The 22,770-nt window shown below is 41.5% G+C and overlaps 1 protein-coding gene across 1 annotated transcript; it reads left to right on the top strand.

The window, feature by feature from the left end:
- Positions 1-9,232: 9,232 nt before the first annotated feature.
- On the top strand, positions 9,233-22,324 carry st3gal2 (ST3 beta-galactoside alpha-2,3-sialyltransferase 2; the record flags this gene model as incomplete). Its single annotated transcript, XM_019888376.1, has 7 exons — positions 9,233-10,087; positions 13,702-13,761; positions 13,977-14,110; positions 16,102-16,281; positions 16,374-16,419; positions 16,967-17,086; positions 17,170-22,324. Coding segments are annotated over 7 exons (1,569 nt in total), but the record flags the coding sequence as incomplete, so codon positions are not given.
- Positions 22,325-22,770: the final 446 nt, after the last annotated feature.

Genomic DNA, 22,770 nt, shown 5'->3' with positions numbered 1-22,770 from the left:
AGGAGGATCAACAAAAAGTCTTATTGGTCTATTTTTTTTTTTTTAACTCAGTCAGTCCTGGGGGGATGCACTGCTGTCTTTTCAATCGTATTTTTGTTACATGCCATTTTGGTCATCTCCCTGGTGCTTGACTGTCACATAATATCACAAAATTGGATTTGACTCTCCTGCAAGCGAAATGCACCCTCTGTCATGGTAGCACTGTGAAAAGGTCAGTTGGAAAGGGAGCGTGACCTCCAATTAGATTGCAAGCTTTGCCCAGGTTACGCATCGCTCACCGAAGTGCAAAATGGAGAAAGAATTCCAGCTCAGGAGATAAAAAGGTGTGATGAGAGGGAGATGAACTCGATCTGTGGATTTGAATAAAAAAGTGAGGTGAGAGATGCTGAGGTCTTTAAAGTGTGCATGCAAGAGAATTGAGTTGCAAAGAACCCTCATGGGAATGGGAACAGTTTGGTTCAAATAAAATAAGTGAGACTTGCAGGAATGTAACTTATAAAGAGTTTTTTTGCCATGCCCTTTCAAATATTTTTTGGTCCAATATCCACATCTTCAGTGCAGATTCTAATTTTGCTATGACGACTACACATGAAGAGCTCTGCATGGTACACTTTATTTATTTTGAAATCATGACGCTGCCTATACCTTCATTTATCTGAATGAAGCTGTTTCACTTGCGGGTAAAAAGCAATCTTGGATATGGAATAGCATATTGGTTCTAGCTAGGACCAGTCAAATCTCTTGAAGGATTCGGTTTTTTTACACTGGCCTGGGCAGTACAGTTGACTGGAGGTTGGCGTGACTTCTTTCTCACAACAGGCTTTGGGTATGAATGTGTGTTTGCAGTCCTCAATAAAGTAGCAATATTTCAACAACTTAGAATCTTGTCATATCGATGACCGCGTGGCATCTCGTGAAGTGATAACTGACTGGGGAAAGCGCATCAATTGTATTCATGCTGTGAAATCTTTCAAACTGAAGTGGACTGTGACAAATAGACATAAAAAAAAAAATACCGTATTTTCCACACTATAAGGCGCTTCGGAGTATAAGGTGCACCTTCAATGAAGGGCCTATTTTAAAATAGTTTTCATATATAGGGCGCACGGCATTATGAGCCTATAGAAGCTATAATAGTGGCTGAGGTTGCGGATTATAAGGCGCACCGTCAGTTTTTGAGAAAATGGAATTTTAGTTGTGCCTTATAATACGGAAACTACGGTATCTTAAAAAATGTGCTATCTTAGAGAAGCATCGACTCATGGTCAGTGGATTTTGAAAATTTTATTAGTAAAGCACTGAAAATAGAACAGTTGTTTTGTAACATTTAACATTCCTAATACTGCAAGAAGTGGCCAAGTATCACGTTTTAATTGGGGGGGGGGGCATGGGGGGGTTGTTGTTTTTGTTTTGTTTTTGGTGCCCAGAACTATTTTAAATCAAGGTATGTTCAAGATTAAGATTTCAGCTGAATCCCTTGAAAATCAACTGGTAGACATTTGTCTGTTGAATATCCGTTGTCGTTTGCATCTAACAGACTGCACATGGCGAGAACAAGGAAGCAGATAGCTGAAACCCAGAGACGTAATGGTTTTTCAGTGACACCTTTTATCTCCGTGTCAGGTGGAAATATTGTAAGTGCTCTTTAAAAGCTCTTATCAGTTTACTCGGAGGGAAATCACCACATTTTTCTTCTTCAGATGTTTCTGTGGTCAATTATGTAATACTGAGAAATGTAGGCTGGGGAAAATAGACAGGAATCAAAGGACAAATGTTAAGCGCATGCACACACTCAGGCGCACACACATTCATTTCCACAAAGTATTTCAAGGCCGGTGCACACAAATAGACACACATAGCTGATTGGCATTCCACCAACGGAGGGATGTGTGATGGGTTTAATTAGACACAGGGGAACTGTGTGAGGGATGAGATGCATAGGCTGTGCCCCCCACAACGCCCCCTCCACCACCACCATCACCACTTTATCTCTCCCTGTCCCCCGTCCATCTGTTTGACTTTCCATCACAATGAAAAAAAAAATGTTTTGAACTAAGGAGAGGCAGTCAAACAAATTCCCTTCATTTATAAAATAGATTTTTTTTAAATCCAATTCATTTTTAGAACAGTGAAAAAAAGGAAGCATGTTTTGTAACAGGAAAAAAATAGACATCGCATTAGAATGACATGTTGGTACTCACTTTTTTGTTTTCCACCCAAGTGTTAATTGCTTCTGCCCTCTGTTGTCTGCTGCCAAGTAGTTCACCCCATTCTGTTTCACCGGCATCAAGGCATAAATAATCCACAATCATTTCAACACAATTGTAAATATCACGAATACCATCCATCCATCCATTCATCCATTTTCTGATTCGCTTATCTTCCACAAGGGTCACGGGGCACCCCGTCTACTGCCCAAAGACATCTGGGATAGGCGCCTGCACGCCCGCGACTCTCGTGTTGATAAAGTAGTTCAGATAGTTGATGGATGGATGGATCTATGAAAAATGTTTAGCAGGGTTGACAGCTAAACAAATGCAGCAGGCCGACTGGTTGATATGATTGTGTGTTGTCAGGGTAGCAGTCGTAGAGACACGTATTGACAACATGGAAATGCAAGTACACAAGGCATCTACTCTACATTTGATTGTTCTCATGATGGAATCAGATGTTTCTGTGGTCAATTATGTAATACTGAGAAATGTAGGCTGGGGAAAATAGACAGGAATCAAAGGACAAATGTTAAGCGCATGCACACACTCAGGCGCACACACATTCATTTCCACAAAGTATTTCAAGGCCGGTGCACACAAATAGACACACATAGCTGATTGGCATTCCACCAACGGAGGGATGTGTGATGGGTTTAATTAGACACAGGGGAACTGTGTGAGGGATGAGATGCATAGGCTGTGCCCCCCACAACGCCCCCTCCACCACCACCATCACCACTTTATCTCTCCCTGTCCCCCGTCCATCTGTTTGACTTTCCATCACAATGAAAAAAAAAATGTTTTGAACTAAGGAGAGGCAGTCAAACAAATTCCCTTCATTTATAAAATAGATTTTTTTTAAATCCAATTCATTTTTAGAACAGTGAAAAAAAGGAAGCATGTTTTGTAACAGGAAAAAAATAGACATCGCATTAGAATGACATGTTGGTACTCACTTTTTTGTTTTCCACCCAAGTGTTAATTGCTTCTGCCCTCTGTTGTCTGCTGCCAAGTAGTTCACCCCATTCTGTTTCACCGGCATCAAGGCATAAATAATCCACAATCATTTCAACACAATTGTAAATATCACGAATACCATCCATCCATCCATTCATCCATTTTCTGATTCGCTTATCTTCCACAAGGGTCACGGGGCACCCCGTCTACTGCCCAAAGACATCTGGGATAGGCGCCTGCACGCCCGCGACTCTCGTGTTGATAAAGTAGTTCAGATAGTTGATGGATGGATGGATCTATGAAAAATGTTTAGCAGGGTTGACAGCTAAACAAATGCAGCAGGCCGACTGGTTGATATGATTGTGTGTTGTCAGGGTAGCAGTCGTAGAGACACGTATTGACAACATGGAAATGCAAGTACACAAGGCATCTACTCTACATTTGATTGTTCTCATGATGGAAATGATGCACAATTGGTGGAAAAACAAAATGCAAAATGAAATTAGTGTGGGACAATTAAAAAACACTTTGCAGTAATTTTGTGCCATTGGCGCGATACAACTTAATTACATGAAAGCGAAAATCAGAACAATCTCACCGGAGGGTACCGATATTTGGTTTCCAAGGTTACAGCCTAGTTTAAACGCAGAGCCGAGACAGTTTTGATTTGTCATCAAATCAAATGGAATGCTTTCACCCAGAATTTTTTTCCTGATCTCGATGCAGTTCATATGATTGAAGTGTCTCCTGTTGATGTGCGCCACGGTTTTGCCCACTGAAAACAGAAGCAAAGTCTGCGGTGTTTTTCCTCAAAGCCACTGGAGCAAAAACAAAAGGTGATTCATTCATCAAATTGATCTGGAACCTGCAGTTCTGTTTTCATAAAGGAGCGTTGCCAATTTCCTTATATTCAAGGCTGTAAACCCAGTGACAGAAGTCCATGTGAAACCCACGGTGTCAAACATTTTCTATTCTGTGGCTACGAAAGGTGGAATAGCTGTTGGGAAATGTAATGACAAAGCGAAAAGAGAAAGGCTGAAGTCTGGTCTTGTAGCGCGATGCCAATGATTGATATCGAATGAGATTGAGGAGACAATAGAAGGGGAACGGAGCAAAAAAATGATTAACGGTGTGAGAGTGAAAACAATAAAAATGACGGGAGAAGGAAATGGGTCGACGATGTAGTGGTAGGGACCTGTTTGAAAATCAGTAACACTTCTGCGACCGAAAAAAAGCATCCACTTCAAGAACAAACATCGATAAAGACTTAAAGGATTGAGCGATGGTGATCATTCGAAGTGTAATCATTTTTGTGCATGAAGAAAGAAAGAAAATGGATGGGTATTACAGTCAGTTTGCCTTGTTGGCCCTGACCACCCACAATTGCCAAAAAGACAAGACAAAAACTCCGCCAGAGTTGATCATTTGATACTAACTGAACTGTGATCTGCCTTGGGTTTTCTCTGACTATATGATCTGTTTTATTTCTCCTCACAATATGGGTGAATTCTGAATTGGACTACGGGAGCCTTCCACTTCAGCGGTTAAACTATAAGAAGACCCAAGATGAGCTCAGTTATTTCCAATTGAAGCACAAATAATTATAAAGTCAGCTGATGAGATCTGAAAGAAATACAGGTCGCTCCACATGTAAAAAAAAAAAAAAAAAAAGACAGCTTTTTGGTTCTGCTTCTATACATCTGTGGCATTTTTAAATGGTGGAGCACCAACCACTTACTGTAAGAAGACTCCAGGAAAATATAGTGCGGCACTTTTTCTGCAATGGCAGTGTTAGGGCACAGATAATAGAAATTCATGAGAAAACTTTGCAATTTAATTAAAACTGTTCAGTAAACTCAGTATTGGAAGGTGACCAGATGTACTCAAATTATTATTATAAGGCCATAATTCTGGTCAAATTAATCAACATTTTAGAGACAAAATAGCCATCAAAACCTTTGTTGAAAGTCATAATCTCCTTGCAGTGTTTAATTAAAATGCATCCAGTCTTACCGATCTGCAATATAGCATTTGGCCAATAGTGGTGATAGTAGTTTACAAACTGGGATTTATTTCAAACCAAGTCCAATGTAATTACCTTATATTCCCTGAAAGATTTTGGGCCTACTAAGAATTAAAAAAGGCTGTGATTAAGTGAGCCAGATTTGCATTCAAAATCAGGTCAGCAACAGTGTGCAAAATGCTTGTATTCAGGACGCGTGTAGCCTTCATTTGTACCGAAGGTTAGGGAGAGGAGATGCATCGTCTATCGTCAGTCGGTGCTTCTGTGAAGGTCAAGTTAATGTCTGTTGTGTAAAATCTCAATTTCTGTCTCGTTGCATTTCAGCAAGCAGTTAAATACTGTGGAGCTGTGGCGAGGTTTCAGATAAGGTCATTGCGATTCCAAACATGGATGCACCTTTTTTTTTATATGAGAATATACTGAGAGCAAGTTCTTTTTAACAATAAACGTTTGTTGAACTGATCCTTGGTGGTAAAATGTTAAAATCAGTGTGAAGCGACCCTGTGATATATCCTGTGAAAAGCTGATATGTTCCCATCAACGTAATTACTTGACCTGTATGAATCTGCGTGGAGGGAATTAAGGGGAATTTTCATTAGCAAAATGAGGAAATAAAAATGTGTGTCGCCTCATTTAGAAGCAGAAAGCATTTTTCTGTCAGGGCAGTCCTACGTTTTATGCCTAATGCAATCCGGCGTCTAAATTGACATCGTTATAAAAACATTTTCTGCACTGCATTGTTTTTCGGAACACTTTAACATTCAAACGTGCTGTAGGAGAATATTACTTTTTGTATACTTTATGAATATTACTAGGATGTAAGAAGTCCGGATGTGCTTTTGACTTTTACCTTCATTGACTAATTGAGATGAACAAGAAATTAATTTTCTTTAAAAAGGGTTAGGGAAGATGAGTGATGGTAAGTGACTGATGTCATCATTATACAAGCCAGTTTCCTCAAGGTTCAAATTGGCGTGTTTGGCTTTTTCTTTGACTGTTATTAGCTCACTAGCTCACCCTCACATAACGCTTTCATTTAACAGTAAAGTTTAGACTGTTTTTGTTTTTTTTAAACAGTGAATATCTTTACAGTTAAGAATGTAAAAATGTTTTTTTAATTGCCTATTCAGTATTATGATGTCTTTTTTTTTCTTTTTGCCTTTATTATTTCTGATGGAAATGTGTTTCCAAATCAGATTAAACTAGAGGTCTATGTGCATCCTGGAACAGATTGTGGAAAACTTTCGGGGCTCCACTGTACTACTTTGCATATTGTAGCCAATATGTGCAATTTAGCTTGTGGGTCCAAATGAGAGCACTCAACGTGAGACTGAACAAGATTTTCGACTGACATTTGTAGCACTGGATAAGAGCCATTGTTACATAAATGGAATACAGAGAGGTAATTAGTGAGTCCTCATTACTAGCTGTAGACATGAGATGGCATCATAAAAATAATGTATACTGTGCTATAGGAAATGGAGTAGGTATAGAGAAAAACAATGTCCTTGAAGCTAAATTACAGATTCCAGCGGAAAGCTTCTGTTAAAGCTACAATATACTGAAACCAAATAAGCTAAATGTACTCAACTGAAGAAAAAAAAAAAAACACACACAAAGTTCATGTTCACCCACCGCGAGCTGCTTCAGAGATGTATAAATGTATAAGACCGAGAAGCATGGAAAACGTGCGATGTGTGCTTTGCGTCTTTCTATGACGCATGCAACGCATAGTAATGAGTTGCAGCCACTGTGCAGAAAGGTGCATTGGTTTAGTGAAAACCTGGCATAATACACATCACAGCCATATACTGCGTGGGATTTTACAGGACACCGCGGAGATAGATTGAAAATATAAAAGAGATGCTTTCAGTAACAGCACCGCTAGCCTACACTTTTCTGTGTTGGTTTTGCCGCTGCCCTGCAAATGAATAATAAATGTACTTGCAACCAGATCTTTCCTTAATAAATCGAAAGTGGTTGAGGCAAGTTTCATGCTCAACTTCATCGTGTCCCAGGGCGTCGACGATAAAGGAGAGGAACACTAACAAGCCACTACACAAAATGTGTAACTTGTAGAAAAAAAACGACATCATTGATGTGCAAATGTAAAAACATTCCACCTCTGTTCAAATTTCTGCTCATTTGTTTTTATAGGTGTTGATCTGTCTGTCTGTTACCAGGATTATGTCAGTTTCCACTGAACTAGTTTTATGGGCATCGAGACAAGTCTTGCTGTAGGTAGAGCACATGGGCAGCCGCAGTCTGGACCATCGTCACTTTTTTCCCCCCCTCTCACACATTCGGTGTTTATGTGAATGAGCAGATGGTTGCACAATTGCCCAAACAGATGATGCGGTTCCACAAGTCCACATTCGAAAATGACTTTAATGAAATGAGGCGGTTCAACCGGTTCACATTATAAAATGATTTTAATGGTTTAACCCTGTGTCAATGCGGCCATGGTATGGAAGTCAAATGGCTTGTCCTCCTCACAACCTAGTCTTTGAGTCGAAACAAATGAATGGAATTCAACGTACAGAGAACTGCTACAAACTTAAGTTACACTAAATGGTGGTCAATGAGCTTAATGGCAATCACTGACTTTCTACCCCTTTGCCTGTTTCACTTTCACTTTTCAGGTTGTCAAGGGAACAGCAAGCTTGTCTTCTATCAGATGTGGATGGATTCCAAAACACTAAAAGGCTTGGAAATGGAATGAACAATTTTAACTTCACTTGAAATCTGTGCGCTGTGCCTTTGAGGTCCAGGTTGGACACAATCGTGTTTTCCATCAAAACACCCACCACTCGCTTGGTGAGCGGCAGTCTTTAAAGGGCATCTACTGAATGAAATGCAGCTAACAGTGTGGATAAAGGTACCACCGCAGTGTTGCTGCTTTTAGATGGTAGCTTAGCAGATAAGCATCAACAGACATCACTGTGAGTGTTGCCCTCTCAGTCACACACTCACACAATTAAAAATTAAGGCAATTGGCAGATAGTGTGCTAACTCTAGCTGGTATATTAGCTCAAAGGCACAACGTGGCACATATACACGTGGACTGTCTGTGGGCAGCAGGACAGATGCTGCCCGCACCCTCCCTCCTATTGTCATCTCAAAGCCAGCTGGAGAGAAGATGAGATTTGGGATTGATGGGTTCGGCCGTCTTTTTTTTTTTTTTTCCCCCTTTCCCCATCGCACCCTTTCCGCATCACTCCACCCGACCTGGCCTGTCATACCGCAGCCAAGTCCCTGCTTGAAATATCATCATAGGGATTGCCTTTCGTAAAAATACCACACAATCTTCAAAGATTTGAGCCTTTAAGAAGTTGTTTCTTGATTCTGTCATCAGAACAGCAATTATATCACATTATGTCAAAATGGTGTTCACAGCACAACCAAGAACCTTTATGACTGAAGACCTGTAGCAGAAGCACCTCAAATGACAATTCCCCAAGCAGAAATGCTTGCACGTAGCTTTGAAAGAAAAGAGTAAATGAGGAAGATAGGCATAGATACTGAGTACAATGAAAGCAGAGCAGGAGTAATTTTTTTTTTAAAAAAAGGACAAGGGGCAAGACCACACCAAGGAAATATTTGTCTAAAATGGCCTGAGATGTGACGGAATACCCTTCAGGCCGGACATTCTCCTTTCTACTGCCCCTCCTCCTGCGTTCATCCCTCCCTCTCTCCGCTGCGCTCAACTACTCAAATAGAGCGCAAGCTTTCCTGAGCTCTGACTACAGTGCAACGAAAGACACTGAGAAAGAGAGAGCAGAGTGCTCGGGCCGAGCTTGATCACTTACACAGATGGTAGAGAGGAGAAGGACGACGACCTGCTGCATCTGCGCTCGCTCATCGCTGGACACCCATTGAAGGCAAGAAAGAGGGAAAGAAATGAGAGGGATGGACATAAAGGCAACAGAGGACCTGAGGGGGAAGTCGGGATATCGATGAGGATACAAAAGCTGATGTAGCGCGTGTTTTGATTGCAAAGAAAGGACTTCCGAATATCTCAGACTGCTACTGCGTGTAATTCAACGGCAACTTCAGTGTGGGAGTCAAGCACATATTTGTGGAGGGAAAAAAAGAGCTGACAGAAAGAGCGAGAGAGAGAGAGAGACAGAGAGAGAGAGCAAGCGTCGGAAGATCGCCAAGTGCACAGCCTGTGTGGGACAAACAGACTGTGACACATTGCCTCGTGTGTATTTACTTAAATGATAGTGTGTGTGACCTCGTAGTCCACCGTGCTAACCGGGAGTTTGGCCCATTCACGCTCGCCGGGCCTTGGTGGCTGGTCCTCGCAGGAAGCACAGGAAGAGGAGGGCTGGGTACAGTGGCAGGCCCAGCAGTGGGGGCATGGCCATGGGGGGGCCGCATCTCTTCCTCCACCTTGCACCGGGACAGGAACTGGGGGTTTTGGGGTGGGGCTCCTTTCAGAGGTGCACCAAGACTCCCGGAGCTGAGGCCTTGGCTGAGCAGAGCAGCACCTGGTGTCGGGGGCTCGGGTAGTCATAAGGAAGGGAGCGCAGCGGAGAAAGCAAGACGGGGAAGATGTTCTCCAAGAGTCTGGCTCGTACTCGGCTCGCTGGTTCTGGTCTTTCTCACCTCGCTCTTCTTCTCCGTCTCGCTCCGGAGCGGCGTTGGCTTCAACTACCTGGAGCCGCCGGGGTGGGAGGTTTCTCGGCGGGTGAAACTGGTGCCCAGCTATGCGGGCTCACACAAGCAGAACCCCCGTGACTCTCAGCAACAGAAAACGTGCGCCTGCTCTCGCTGTGTTGGAGACCCCGGTGTCTCGGACTGGTTCGATGAGAACTATGATCCAGATATCTCACCTGTTTGGACCAGAGACAACATCGAGCTGCCCTCTGATGTCTACTACTGGTGGGTGGTAAGTAACAACCCCCTTTTACAATAGAATCTTCGAAGTTTAAAACCCCACAGGCCGTATAATAATAATAATAAAACTGCTGTCATGGATGACACCACACAAAAGAGCAGCATTAATTTCACACCGGAGTTTTGCTTTTTCGAGGCTTTTGGTCCAGACAACTGTCAATGATGCAAGGAGAATGTTTCATGATAGATAACCAGACTCAGAAGTGGAACTTATATGAGACACACATTTTTTTCTTGGCTGTAGAGAATATTATGGTACATTTATTCTTAACCCATTTAAAAATTGAATGTCAGCATCCCGTAGAGATGCATTCAAATCATGAATTGACCCGTGACATTTGTAATCTTGCACACTCAAGTTTAAAAGCAGACGCAGAAAGCAGTGTTTTTATGATTATATGACCCTCTCTTTGTTGCTGTGACTATTCAATATCTATTTCCCAAAAACACAAGATAAGCGATGCACTGTAAACTTTGCAGTCAGAATATATTTGAATGCAAGAAACCACCAGAATGAAAGAAAAACACAATCTGACAGTTTCTACTTTACCAAATGTTTTCCCATATACAGTATGTGTATATTTTACAGAGGGAAAATTTAAAAAATTTAAACATAGGCGTCTTAAACACTAATCCCAAATCTATTTCCTCCTCTGTTTTCCACTGCTTTGAGTACATCTTTCCATGTTTCTCACATGTTAAGATTCTGGAAGAGCAAAAGGACTTCAGAACAAAAATACAGTGGGCCTACATCCTTTGACAACGTTCAAATTATCGGTCTGAACCTTGGTTTTAAATCTACTTATGAAGGGTTCATGTAGGAGCATGTGCGGCTTCAAGCCGGAAGTCTCCCTCCAGCACGTACGGCATAATATTGCAAACCCGGACTAACAGCTGCCAAGTCATTAGGTCACGTTGCAACAGGGAGATGATGAACGAGGAAGGAGCAGAGTCGAGAAGAAGTAAAGGGGGAAAATTGCATTAGGGGTGGATGGGAGGGTGGGGGGGGGGTCGCTCCTGCAGACGTGAGACAAATCGGAGGATTCACTGACGTAGCCTATAATCCTTGAATGCGCGATGACCTGTTTTGGAACCTGCTACGCAATGTTTGTATGACCCACCCTCTTTCTCGTCATCAGTGGTGATGTTAAGTGCCGTTACTGGTTTGCTTTTGGCAGATTTCTACTTCCTTTTTTTTTTTTTTGCTCCCAGTGCACTTTGCTTAGAAGAACGCTGAGCTAGAGCTGGTTTTAGTCGGCTTTTTGTGAACCAAGACTTGGATTTGACTATTCTTTGACTGAGGTTGTGCATTCGAGACTCATCTTTTTGTAATGCTTGGCCAAAAGGAGCACAGAGGAAAGGTGTAGATGTGCCATGTGATCGGCCGGAGACCACTCTTGGGTGAACCTGGCCTCTTGCCAAATTCAGCTTCGGGCACGTAACTCTTCACCTTTGACCCTAATGAGGGGCATAGAATATGGGAAACGTGGTTTTGAAAGTTGACCGAACTTAAGTTCTGCCACCTGTCTTGTGTCCTGTTAAATGATTTGTCAGTATAAGCTTGAGTGTGAACTATTGCTGGTGGATCCTGCAATAGTATTTAATGCATAATGTGTGTCTCTTGACTGGCCGCCCTGAAAAATAAAATAAAACACCCATGCGTTAGAAGTGGCTGCCAGTATCTTGTACTTTAGTAGTCATCTTACAGGGAGATTAAGGGTCCCAGAACAACAGAGGCGCAATGTGGCAAGCTGGATTTGGCATCTCACGGGGGGCATCGGAGACAGAAAAGCCAAAGGATGGAGGGATGAAGAAAGCTTGGGAAGAAGAAACGACGACAAAGCAATGCACCAGCTGGAGAGTGAGAGAGGTAATGGGGGAGTAAAAGATAGATTTAGTGCTGTGTGATTGGCACTGATGAGCCGCGTGCCGTTCGGGTGTCCCAGAGAGACTAAGGAAGACGAGAGAAGGAGGAGAAACAAAGAGGGAGCAGGGGAAATTAAAGAGAAGGAATTAGACATGACGGCACGCAGGCTGCTGGCGAAGATGTGTGGATAGAAATATAAAGCAAGACGTGTGTCAGGAGAAGGAAATCTAGGCTGACTGCGACTGAGAGTGTGTGAAAACGATGACAAGGCAGGACTTTTGTTTAGTTGCTTGAATTTACTCCAGACGTATGAATGAATATTTGCCCCTGTGGTATGCTGATGTTGATGCTACGGAGAGACTCCAGGTTTGATGCTTTCAGCTCCATCCATTCGTAAAATCTAAAGTCAAGCTATGCCATCATCTTCCTGCTGCAACAAGCTCTTTCTTTTATGGAGTCGCCGAGGAGCAGTGTGAGAATCATGGCGGGAGAAAGCCGCAGCAGACAAGCGTCTGACGGTGTGGCCTACCTAACTGACGACCGCAGTACGTGAGGACGCATGATGTTGTGTCCGATACGGTAGTCTGCGCCACAGGGCCCCTCGAGCGACACGATCGCTGATTCTATTCCCCCTCTACGGCTTAGACTTCAGCTATAATTCTATTTTTTGTCACCTGCGATAAATCTGCCCTTGTCAGGTGGATGAGCAGGAGTGCAGGACTTTGTGGACTTGTGTGACCCGAAACCATGAGTGCACGGAACAATTTTGGACTTGTTCTCAAAGGAGCATCTCATGCAGGGGCATGCGGGGTTGATGCCCGGCGCAATCAGCCGCTTTCGATGCCCCCCAAATTTTTGGGTGGGGTCAACGGTGGGAGGAGATGTGGGTGGCATTAGTTTTGTGTAACTATTTTCACTCTTGCGGCGAGTAGGGAGAGTCAGGTGGAGTCGTGTATAGTTAACCGAGAGTGCATTCGAACCAGTAGCGATGGAGAAATCAAAACAATTAACCCATGAGGATTGCTTTCGGGGAAGAAAATATTCCACCATGACAAGGGATATGGAGTTGCTGAAAGCAGCAGGAAGCTTTCGTCCGCCCAAAAGTAAGCATCCATCAAAAGAGGCTCCGTGTGCACGAATATCGTCACCCTCATGCAAAAGCGACACCGCAGCGAAGAGGCCAGCGCAATTTATCTAACCCTTGTCAATCCAAAATTAATAACAACTATAGCCATGGAATACTTAATTTTACAATACAAAACAGAACTGATGCAATCCCCTAATTTCTAATTTATAATCTATAATTTCTGATGCTACATAGCAGTATCAAATATATATTTTTTTTAATCACTGCCCTTTCACACATTTCTTGAAAATACAAAAGGACTGAGATGGTTTATTTTTGACAAGATTGTTCCACAAATTGAGTCAAACATAACTCCAAAAAATGAATTAGTCCTTTCAATCCCTGTTCCCTGCACACTCAATCTCTGTTGCCTCCACATCAATACTCCTGCAACTAAAAATCATATACTGTATTTAGCTTTGCAGTAATTTAAAGACAATCTGTTTGTGTTTCTGTTTTATACTGTAAATTCATCCATCTAGCCAATATAGAATAGACACGCTCACACACGTGCGTGCGCATGTGTTCACACGCTCGCAAAAATGACCACATTTCCATTATGTTGTCACATTCCACTGCAGGGCCTCCTAACCATATTTTCCTCTCCCTGTAGATGTTGCAGCCCCAGTTTAAACCCCACAGCATCCAGCAGGTGCTCCTTCGGTTGTTCCAGGTATCTGATTAAACTTATCATTATTACTTTGCTACTTTTAAATAAGCAAAGCGTAAACTCTAAAGTGGCCTCATGGGATTATTTTTTTTCCACGTTTTAATTTTTGTGGGGTACTTTGCTTATCTACGTTCGAATTATTATTTTTATTATTATTTTATCAACTGCTCCTAGAGGTGGAGTCCTACTTCACTCCCTCTGATATGTCATCATGACAGGTTATCCCTGGACGATCTCCATATGGCTCATGGGATCCCGGACGATGCCTTCGGTGCGCTGTAGTGGGGAACTCTGGCAACCTGCGCGGGGCTGGATATGGAGCGACCATAGATGGACACAACTACATCATGAGGTGAGAGGTGTGAATAGTGTGGATATGTGAGACCATACAAACATAAAAGTGCGGAAGCAGATGGCTGAAGGATATCGTCACTCAGCCCAGCATGTGTCATTCAAGTTACATCATGGGTAAAAGGAGGTAAAGCAAGCAGATGTGCAAATAATGAAATATTTAATCTTAGCGTTCTGTATGTTCCCGCTGGTTGGCGCCAGGTCACCGGCTTCTTGGGAGATCAAGAATCTTAAGAAGTTGAATATTATCACTTGTATTTGTCCCACACGCATGCCGAGTAAATCCTTTGGTTTCAATCTCGTCCCTCTGTTGTGCTGTGCCAAATGCAAATCCCTGAAATAAAACGTCACGTTTGTAGTCAGATGGTTTCATGATCGGGAATCAATTCCCACAAATAATATATAATATATCCCTCGCTGCCCCTCATCGTGGTGTGGAAGAATTTATGATTGTTGCTAGCACAGGGGTCGTGTGAGGTCTATCTCCGCCAACTAATTCCTGTTTACACTTATTAAGTTACACATTTTGGAATGGGTAGGTGAAGGATAGCACTCGCGTCGATTTTGATTTTGTAAAGAATATTGTTTCATTTCATTCTGTCATTTCCATGAAGGATCCCAGGAAGAAGAGTCGTCACTAGGGCGAAAACTAATTGGGATCCCATTTTAAACAAACAGTAAACTGACATTTCCATTGTCTGTAAAATTAAATGGTGTGTGACACCAATGTCACAAACGAGCGTGATGTGGCTTGTCGCCTGTCTTCTGACAATGACTTGCTTCCTCAATGCCAAACATTATTTTTACCCGAAATAATCCAAAAGCTAAAAAATGGATTGATGCGAGAGACCTATGCTCTCTCTGTACTCGTTAGGGGACGCAAATATTCAAGTTGCCACTGGCAACAGACATGTTTAGAATTGTTCAGCTGAGGTTGGCACGTCTGCACTCTGCAGTACTAGCAACTCCCATTTTTTTTTGTGGTGTCTCAATGCGAAAGAAGTAGAAAAATATATCAGCATTGCATTCCAAGTAGACATGTGTGGGCAGCTTCCCTCGTAGCATGTTCCACGTTCTCATTTCTGCAGTTCGACTCTAATTTGTATTTAAAATGAGCTTTGGCACACCACTACTGCCGCCCACCTTCTGCCTGTCTGGACAAACTGCTTTATTCACTGTGGCTAGAGACTTTCTTGAGTATATAAAGTCAACTCACCGGTATGTATCTGCAATGCATTGTCTTCATTTAACATACGAGTAAGATGGTCATTACTGATTCGGGTCACTGTCTCAAGATCAGTGCATCAGTGTTCCATTATGGCCTTCATCATTATTCAATATATTTTACAGTCATTGGACTTAGCCGTAGTCTGACTATGACAAATTGATTTTGTACAGGGAAGAACAAGAGAGCGCGTCTGTATTATAGCGAGGTTCATCATCTGAGTGTGCAAATCACATTTAAGGAGGACATATTCTTTGCTTGGCAAAAATTGTACTTTTAGTGGCGATCTGAAGAGGAGTGTGTCACTGATCGTCAATTTTTTAAACCACAAAAGACAGCGGCCATTGCTTTTCCTTCACTTCCATCTGCAAAACTGGAAGGGAACATTAGTGACTGCTCTTTTTTGAAATTTGTCAACTAGCCTCAGCAGGTTATTGTCATTTTTACTTTTATATTAACAGCAAAACAATTTAACTTGACCATTTTTCGCATAATCAATTGCTGAATACATTATTTATATGCCAGAATTTCAAAGCTAATAGTGGAAAACAATCAACAGTAGCCTCTGTGGCCTTGGTCCAAGTCTACCATCTGAGGAAGCCATAAAGAATCACTCCGAGAGGCTGCGGCCCCATGTGTCTTTTTAGTACGGTATTTAATATTGAACAGCACGTCATGTTTCTAAATGAGCAAAACAGGTGGCGCCATTCTTTCCTAGCCATCACAGTGCGAAGATCTCTCATATTGCTCCCCTCTCGCACTGTTAGGATCAACTTGGCCCCCACAGTGGGCTACGAGGAAGATGCCGGTAGCCAAACCACTCACCACTTCATGTATCCAGAGAGCGCCAAGAACCTGGCGGCCAACGTCAGCTTTGTCCTGGTTCCTTTTAAAACACTGGATCTCGTTTGGATCACCAGCGCGCTGTCTACCGGCCAGATCCGATTGTAAGCGCACGATTGACGATTGTTGCGGGAGTATCCGTCAATGTCAATCAATCCAACAGATAGAATGGTAATTCAAAACGTCTCTCCTCTAGCACCTACGCTCCGGTGAAGCAATTTCTCCGTGTGGATAAAGACAAGGTGAGTTGTAATATATACAGTAGGTGTTGGCTCACGTATTCCAACAACACACACACTCATGCAGACACCGACTGCTTTCCTACAATTATGTCCCTTTTGTTGATGAGGGATTAGTTAGGCTAGAAACCATCTCTTTGTTTTAACTAATCTTCCGCTCGTTCTTTAATCCATGAAAATAGATAAAGTCCGCATAATCCCTTCCATGTGGAGACTTTATGTGGACTCTTCGTCTGAGCACCAACACAGTTTTACAGCCTGTTTTGGAGTGCAACCAAAACTATGGATTTGTAAGATTTCCTGAGAGCAGCCTAAAGCCTTATTTGCTGGCACTGAATGTTACCTGTAGATTAGACAAGTGGAATTTCTCATCAAATCATTAATCTTGAAAATACATTTTAAAGTATGGAAATCCTCAGGGAGTGTTTAACCAAATTCTTAAATGTTCAGTCATACAATCCAAGTAAACGTCGTCTTCTTCCCATGTGGGTATGCTGACTTCATTCTTTCCAGCAATTCCATATGTTTTCTTTTCATTGTCTATGTCCAGGTCCAAATCTTCAACCCGGCATTCTTTAAATACATTCACGATCACTGGACCAGGCATCATGGCCGCTACCCATCCACAGGCATGCTAGTGCTCTTCTTCGCCCTACACGTCTGCGATGAGGTCAGTGAAGTACAATCATTTCATCAACAGCATTGTTCTCATATTCAGAATGCCGCATGTGCTTCCAATGCCGGCTTTTCCAGGTGAATGTATTTGGCTTTGGGGCGGACGGCCGTGGAAACTGGCACCACTACTGGGAGCAGAACCGTTATGCTGGAGAGTTCCGAAAGACGGGGGTCCACGATGCAGACTTCGAAGCTCAGATCATTCAACGACTGGCTGAGGCTGGAAAAATCACCGTTTATCCTGGCAAATAAGTCACTAGCCAGCCAAGCTAAGGGAAACGGGTTCAGCCAGAGATGGTGTGTTAAACCTTTTTCAGCCAACGGCGAAGTCCTTCTAAAGGGGTTGCGAAAAGGTCACTGATGTGTAACACCATATCAGATTCAAGCCCTCTAGCTAGTAACTAAATGTTTGGATGTGGACCACCGCTCAAGATATCAATCTGAGTGAGGCTCTGCTCAGACCGTGATGGGGAGAGTCAAGCCTCCGGGTTTCACCTCTTGTGATCAGCGCTGAGACTGAAAGACACAGGCTGCATTTTGGAATCGCAAACTTCAACTCGAGAGTGAAAAACAAAGCTGTCAAAGAAACAATGACACTGAGTGGCCCTGAGATTGGCACTGAAAGAGCTCAAAAGGGATTCATCACATGCTGTCTTGCTCTCTAATCCGACACCATTTCTATAGATACGGATTGCCTTGAGCAGAAAACGGCGCCATCAAACTACTCCTGTGGACTATTATTCTCTAGACAGTGTTTCCAATAGCAACAAAACGACTGAGCTGTGGATGTTGACCAACACGCAATGCAACACTGAAGGTGTGCAGACAGACAGGCAGACAGTAATGACTCACCACACATTATGTGCCAGCGACTGACGCACACAGTGAGATTTTCCATTTTAGAGGCATTACCTAGTTTGGAAAGGAAAACACTTCACTTCTTTACAAGAATGACGACCGTGTTATATTAAAGTTTTTGTTCAAATGAATAGGTTACATTCGGTGATTACTTGGAGTTGAGAGAAAGATTCTCCTGGAATCCTGTTTCAGTGAAAGTTCCAAGAGGACATTGTTTTGACTGCGTGTTTGGACGCTTGCACGCTGGTCTCGGATCAGACTTTTAATAATCCCCATGTGGTGTGTCACGGTCTAATTTAAGAGCCGAAGCACGACAAAGCCAGCGGGGCACAGCATCATTTGGTCCGAGTTTGTGGTGTTTCGCAAGTTCTTAAGGCTCTCGGCAAACTGTGCTGCATTTCATCTTTTAAAGGACTGCAAACAGTCCAAACTGACTTTTGCATCCCGGTGGATTTAGCTCATTCTTGATTAGTGGCCATTTGATGGATGGAAGACCATCGGAAACCACTTGGATGTGAAATCGTTGAACATGTTAGTTTCATCTTCTGCTAGTCCTGCCTGGTACCTGCCAATTAAACCTTCAGCTGTCTCTTCAAGAGGAGTACAGTGTCACCACACGCCTTAGCTATCACCATTTACCTGCAATTCCCGTTTCGTTTTTTTTTTCTTTCTTCATATTCTCTTTGGCACAATGTTTGATTTCCATTGTTTCATTTTGACTGCATTCTGTGGTTTCTAACTGTTGCTGCGCTCTCCAGTGATGTTACTTTATCGCTCGCTGGGTGATCCTTGAAACATTTTTATTTGGTCAAAACAAGTATCCCATTTAAGGGTGCATTTGGGGAAATGCTTCATTTTTGTCGAGGAGCTACATAAAAAGGATTAATCGTACTCCCATAACAGCCTGTTAAATTAATAAACCGAATCCAAAGAATGTTTTCTACCAAATTGAAGTTACCAGCCCATAGCATTCAAATGATTATGATGATTTTGGCTTGAGATTTGGAGTTGGAATACAGACAAAGGCATAAGAATGATATTAATCACATACCTGCTGACTGGCGAGCAGTTTAGGGTGTATCCCACCTCTCCCCCAAAGTCAGCTGGGATTCTAGTGAGGATAAGCGGTACAGAAAATGAATGGATACACAGCAGGCACTTTATTAGGAACACTATCACAACCAAGTGCAAAACAATACAGAAGCTCCATTCAAATTCTGACTCCATGACGTGAGTCAGAAAGAGCTTCCAACAACCACAATAGAAACATATTGTAGAATTAAAGCAGCTTTCATATCAGAACTCATTAAATGGTCTCCCGAACGTCATGACTGGTGAGTGTAAATATTCAACACATTACGGACATTAGCCGCATTTCAACAAAGAACAAAGAAACCATGATGAACATCATGCCTAAAAAAGAAAGTAACGCTGGCCAACAAAAGATGATTACCATGAAGCAGTTAAATGTTAACAGGTACACAGGCTAAAATAACTCAATAACTCAGCAAGTCCATCTTAATTTGATTGTTTTTCAGTCAGCCTATACCAGTTACCAGGTGGACCTTAAAAGCTGCTTTTGTCGCGCTTTTCTGTTGCCATGACAAGGTTCTACTTTAGGCTGCCGAAAGCACCTGCAAGGACAGGATTTAAATCATTCGAGGCTAGAGCCGATGAGAAAAGACCATTTCCATGTGATTTGGCAGATTAAAAAAAAAAAAGATATTTTTCTACAGGAGAAAACAACACATCAGAAGACTTAAGGAAAAATACTTCATACGCCTTTTCAGATAAAAATGAATAATACTAATTTCAATAAAAGAATATAGCTCATGTTACTGAGGTTGAGGCTCCATCTGTAACACAAGCACATTTTAAAGGTCGGTAGAAGCTACAAAATGTATCATTCAAGTTTAACTTCCAGCATGTCCATGTTGACTCACAATTCAACTTTATTTTTCAAGGAGGGGGGGTCTCATAGACAGGGTTTGAGACACGGCCTGCTTTACTTTTCAATCCAGCCCAGCCATCGTTTGCATATTTGATATCATTAAGAGTTTCAGGGGGTCATTAAAATCGGCATATTCCTTCATTTGTTTTTAGTTTTGTATTCATTCTTCTAATTAAATAATTGGTTAGCATATTTACAATATTCTAAACAATAACATTTCAAAGATAGTAAAACTTTACATTATTCGATTTTTTTTAACATCCATTACTTGCATAATTTACTACAATTAAATTATAAATAATGTCATTTTAAAATGAGAATTAATAATCTCATATTGTGTACACACAATGTACATTTTTTAACCTAATCTGCAAATGGTCTTGATTAAAAGTCAAATGTGCCCCTCGCATACAAAAGTTTGCCCATCCATTTTAGGCTGCCCCTACCTGGTGATGAAAAGAATTCCTCCTTCTGTGCTAATATCAGCCTTATTTACATATCAATGTCTTTTATTTTTGGATGCTTCAATCCTGTCTTTGATCAATTCTTATCATCTCTCTTTGCACACGACAGCTCTTAAAAGGAGATTTTAGTTTGTTTTGCAGAGACAAGAGTGGCTGAATAAGGACATACAGTACAGTAGTTGCGACTCCTTGCCCACACGCAACATTCAAGCTTCAGTGGATTGGCTGCCACTGCCGGACATATCAACCCTCGAGCCACTCGCTCACGACAACCATCTGCTAAGCTTTGCATCTTTTTGCTTTGCACTGACTGACACACACCTGCTGTAGGTCTGCTGGCTGCGAGCTGTGCCTTCTGCGCTGTACACACTACAGTACATACACAAACATATTCCGCCTTCCTGTGGTACATGCTTTCACCCTTGCCGTCTTCCTTTTTTATAAAGATGGCCACAGGTTGCAGTAGGTGATGTGTGTGATTCATTGCTAATTTTTGAATAAATTGCTCGCATTTACCGTCTGTCAAGAACCATACTTTGGTATTGCATCTTATACTGTAGTTGTCCAGTACTCACTCAATAAACAAGAAGACATATTCAAAGATGAGTTATACAGTATCTCTAGTCATAAATTGGTTCCTGGTTCCAATTTTTCTTGGTAGTATCCTTATATATACAATGAGGATGTCAAAAGTCAACACTCCCCTCCTATGTACTATGTCAAAAATGAGAGCAAAACTAAGCAAGGGAAAAAATATATACCGGTAATAAAATTGAAAGCCTAAATATATTTAGTTGCCAAACTATTTTTGAATTACACATGATTCATTTTCACAACTGTCATCTTTTGGGTATCTATAAGGCACAAACTTGGTTGTATTTGATCATTCTTTTACTGGAAAGGTGCTCCATATAAATCGCATGCATGTATGCGATGGCATCCCTTGGGCTCAGTCATTCCCACAGGTTTTTTTATTTTAATGAGGTCTCAACTCTGGCAAAACGAGCCCATTAAGTCATAAAAGGCTTCATACTTGCTCTTATTCTGTGAAGAAAATCAGAGATTGTTTTCATAGGTATTTTGGGCTTCCAGCACGCCCGACATTTTAAACAAATTTCATCTTGTATGTAGGTTGAGAGGGCCTCTGCCTTGATACATGTAAATGTGGTAAAGCTCTTAATAACTCACATTTTAATTTTGTCCTTTAATTAATTTAGTTAATTTAATTAAGAGCCACTTTAATTAATATGACTAGCTATTCGAATCACCCACCCTCCCGAAAAAGTAATTTCAAAACATAACTTTAAAAGAGATTGTTTTAATCTTAACACTGATAATTCCCACCAACACGATTGTAATGGTTTGGGTCCAATACAATTTTTTTTTTCAAACTGAATCATTGAGGCATTTTTCATATTATCTTCTATATTTTCCATTTTTATTGTCATTGACTCAGCACACATTTTTCCAGGGATGGCAATTTTTATATCCACTGTATGACACTGTGTTATTAATATTAATATTCATCATTTGTTTCCCATGATGCAACTTCTAGCTTCGAAGATTATTTATGTGTCTCAAGCACCAGACTAACATTTCTATGACATTGTTGCTCTTTGTATGGAATTGATTTTCTTTGTTTCCCATGATGAAAAAGGTCGGGACAGGCTGTTACGAGCAAAAACAGCCAACTATTATTATGATAATCATGATTGTGATTATTATTATTATTATTGTTGTTGTTGCTTTTAAAATATGGCAACAAGTAGATAGGACATCTAATGTAGGGCTCTGTGGAAGTCTGAGCAAGACTATGTTTTGACTAACTAGTTTTGTTATTTCACTTTGGTGATTATGTTAAGGTTAGAACAAAACACACGAGTTGTTTGAGTAAAAATGGACAGTTCCGATACAGTATGTCCTCGTGTATTATTGGGTTTTTCAAAAACAAAACAAAACACGTTTCAAGCTTATGTTTGCATTCGCTTTGGCTGCAACCGAATCATTCAGTGTACTGTATTGCGGGCAATGTTAAAGAGGTGTCTCATTCATGACTGACAGAAGAAATAAAGAAGTAGAAAATGTTAGCTCAATCTAAATCGATCCTAACGTTCCATCCAGTCGTGGGATTGTGTCATCATCGGCTCGTGACGGATTGGCGTTCATGTGACATCTTTCATCAGCCTGTGTTTATATTTCGTCCCTTGTGTACAGTATTTACAGCGGCAGAACACTCAGTCTTGTACTTGTTGTCATTCCACTTTGTATCTTAGGTTGTAAAAATAAACGCTTGAAATGATATGTGTTGTGTTTTGTATATCAACAACACCTCGTCACTTTATCATTGAGCAATTTCAAATGAGATTTATATTCAGTGAGAATTATCTGTTTCAAATTGAATCAAGT

The sequence above is a fragment of the Hippocampus comes genome, unplaced genomic scaffold, assembly GCF_001891065.2.
Source record: "Hippocampus comes isolate QL1 unplaced genomic scaffold, H_comes_QL1_v1.1 scaffold112, whole genome shotgun sequence".
Classification (NCBI taxonomy): domain Eukaryota; kingdom Metazoa; phylum Chordata; class Actinopteri; order Syngnathiformes; family Syngnathidae; genus Hippocampus; species Hippocampus comes.
Note: the sequence above shows the minus strand (reverse complement) of the source record. Positions and strands in the feature narration are given on the sequence as shown.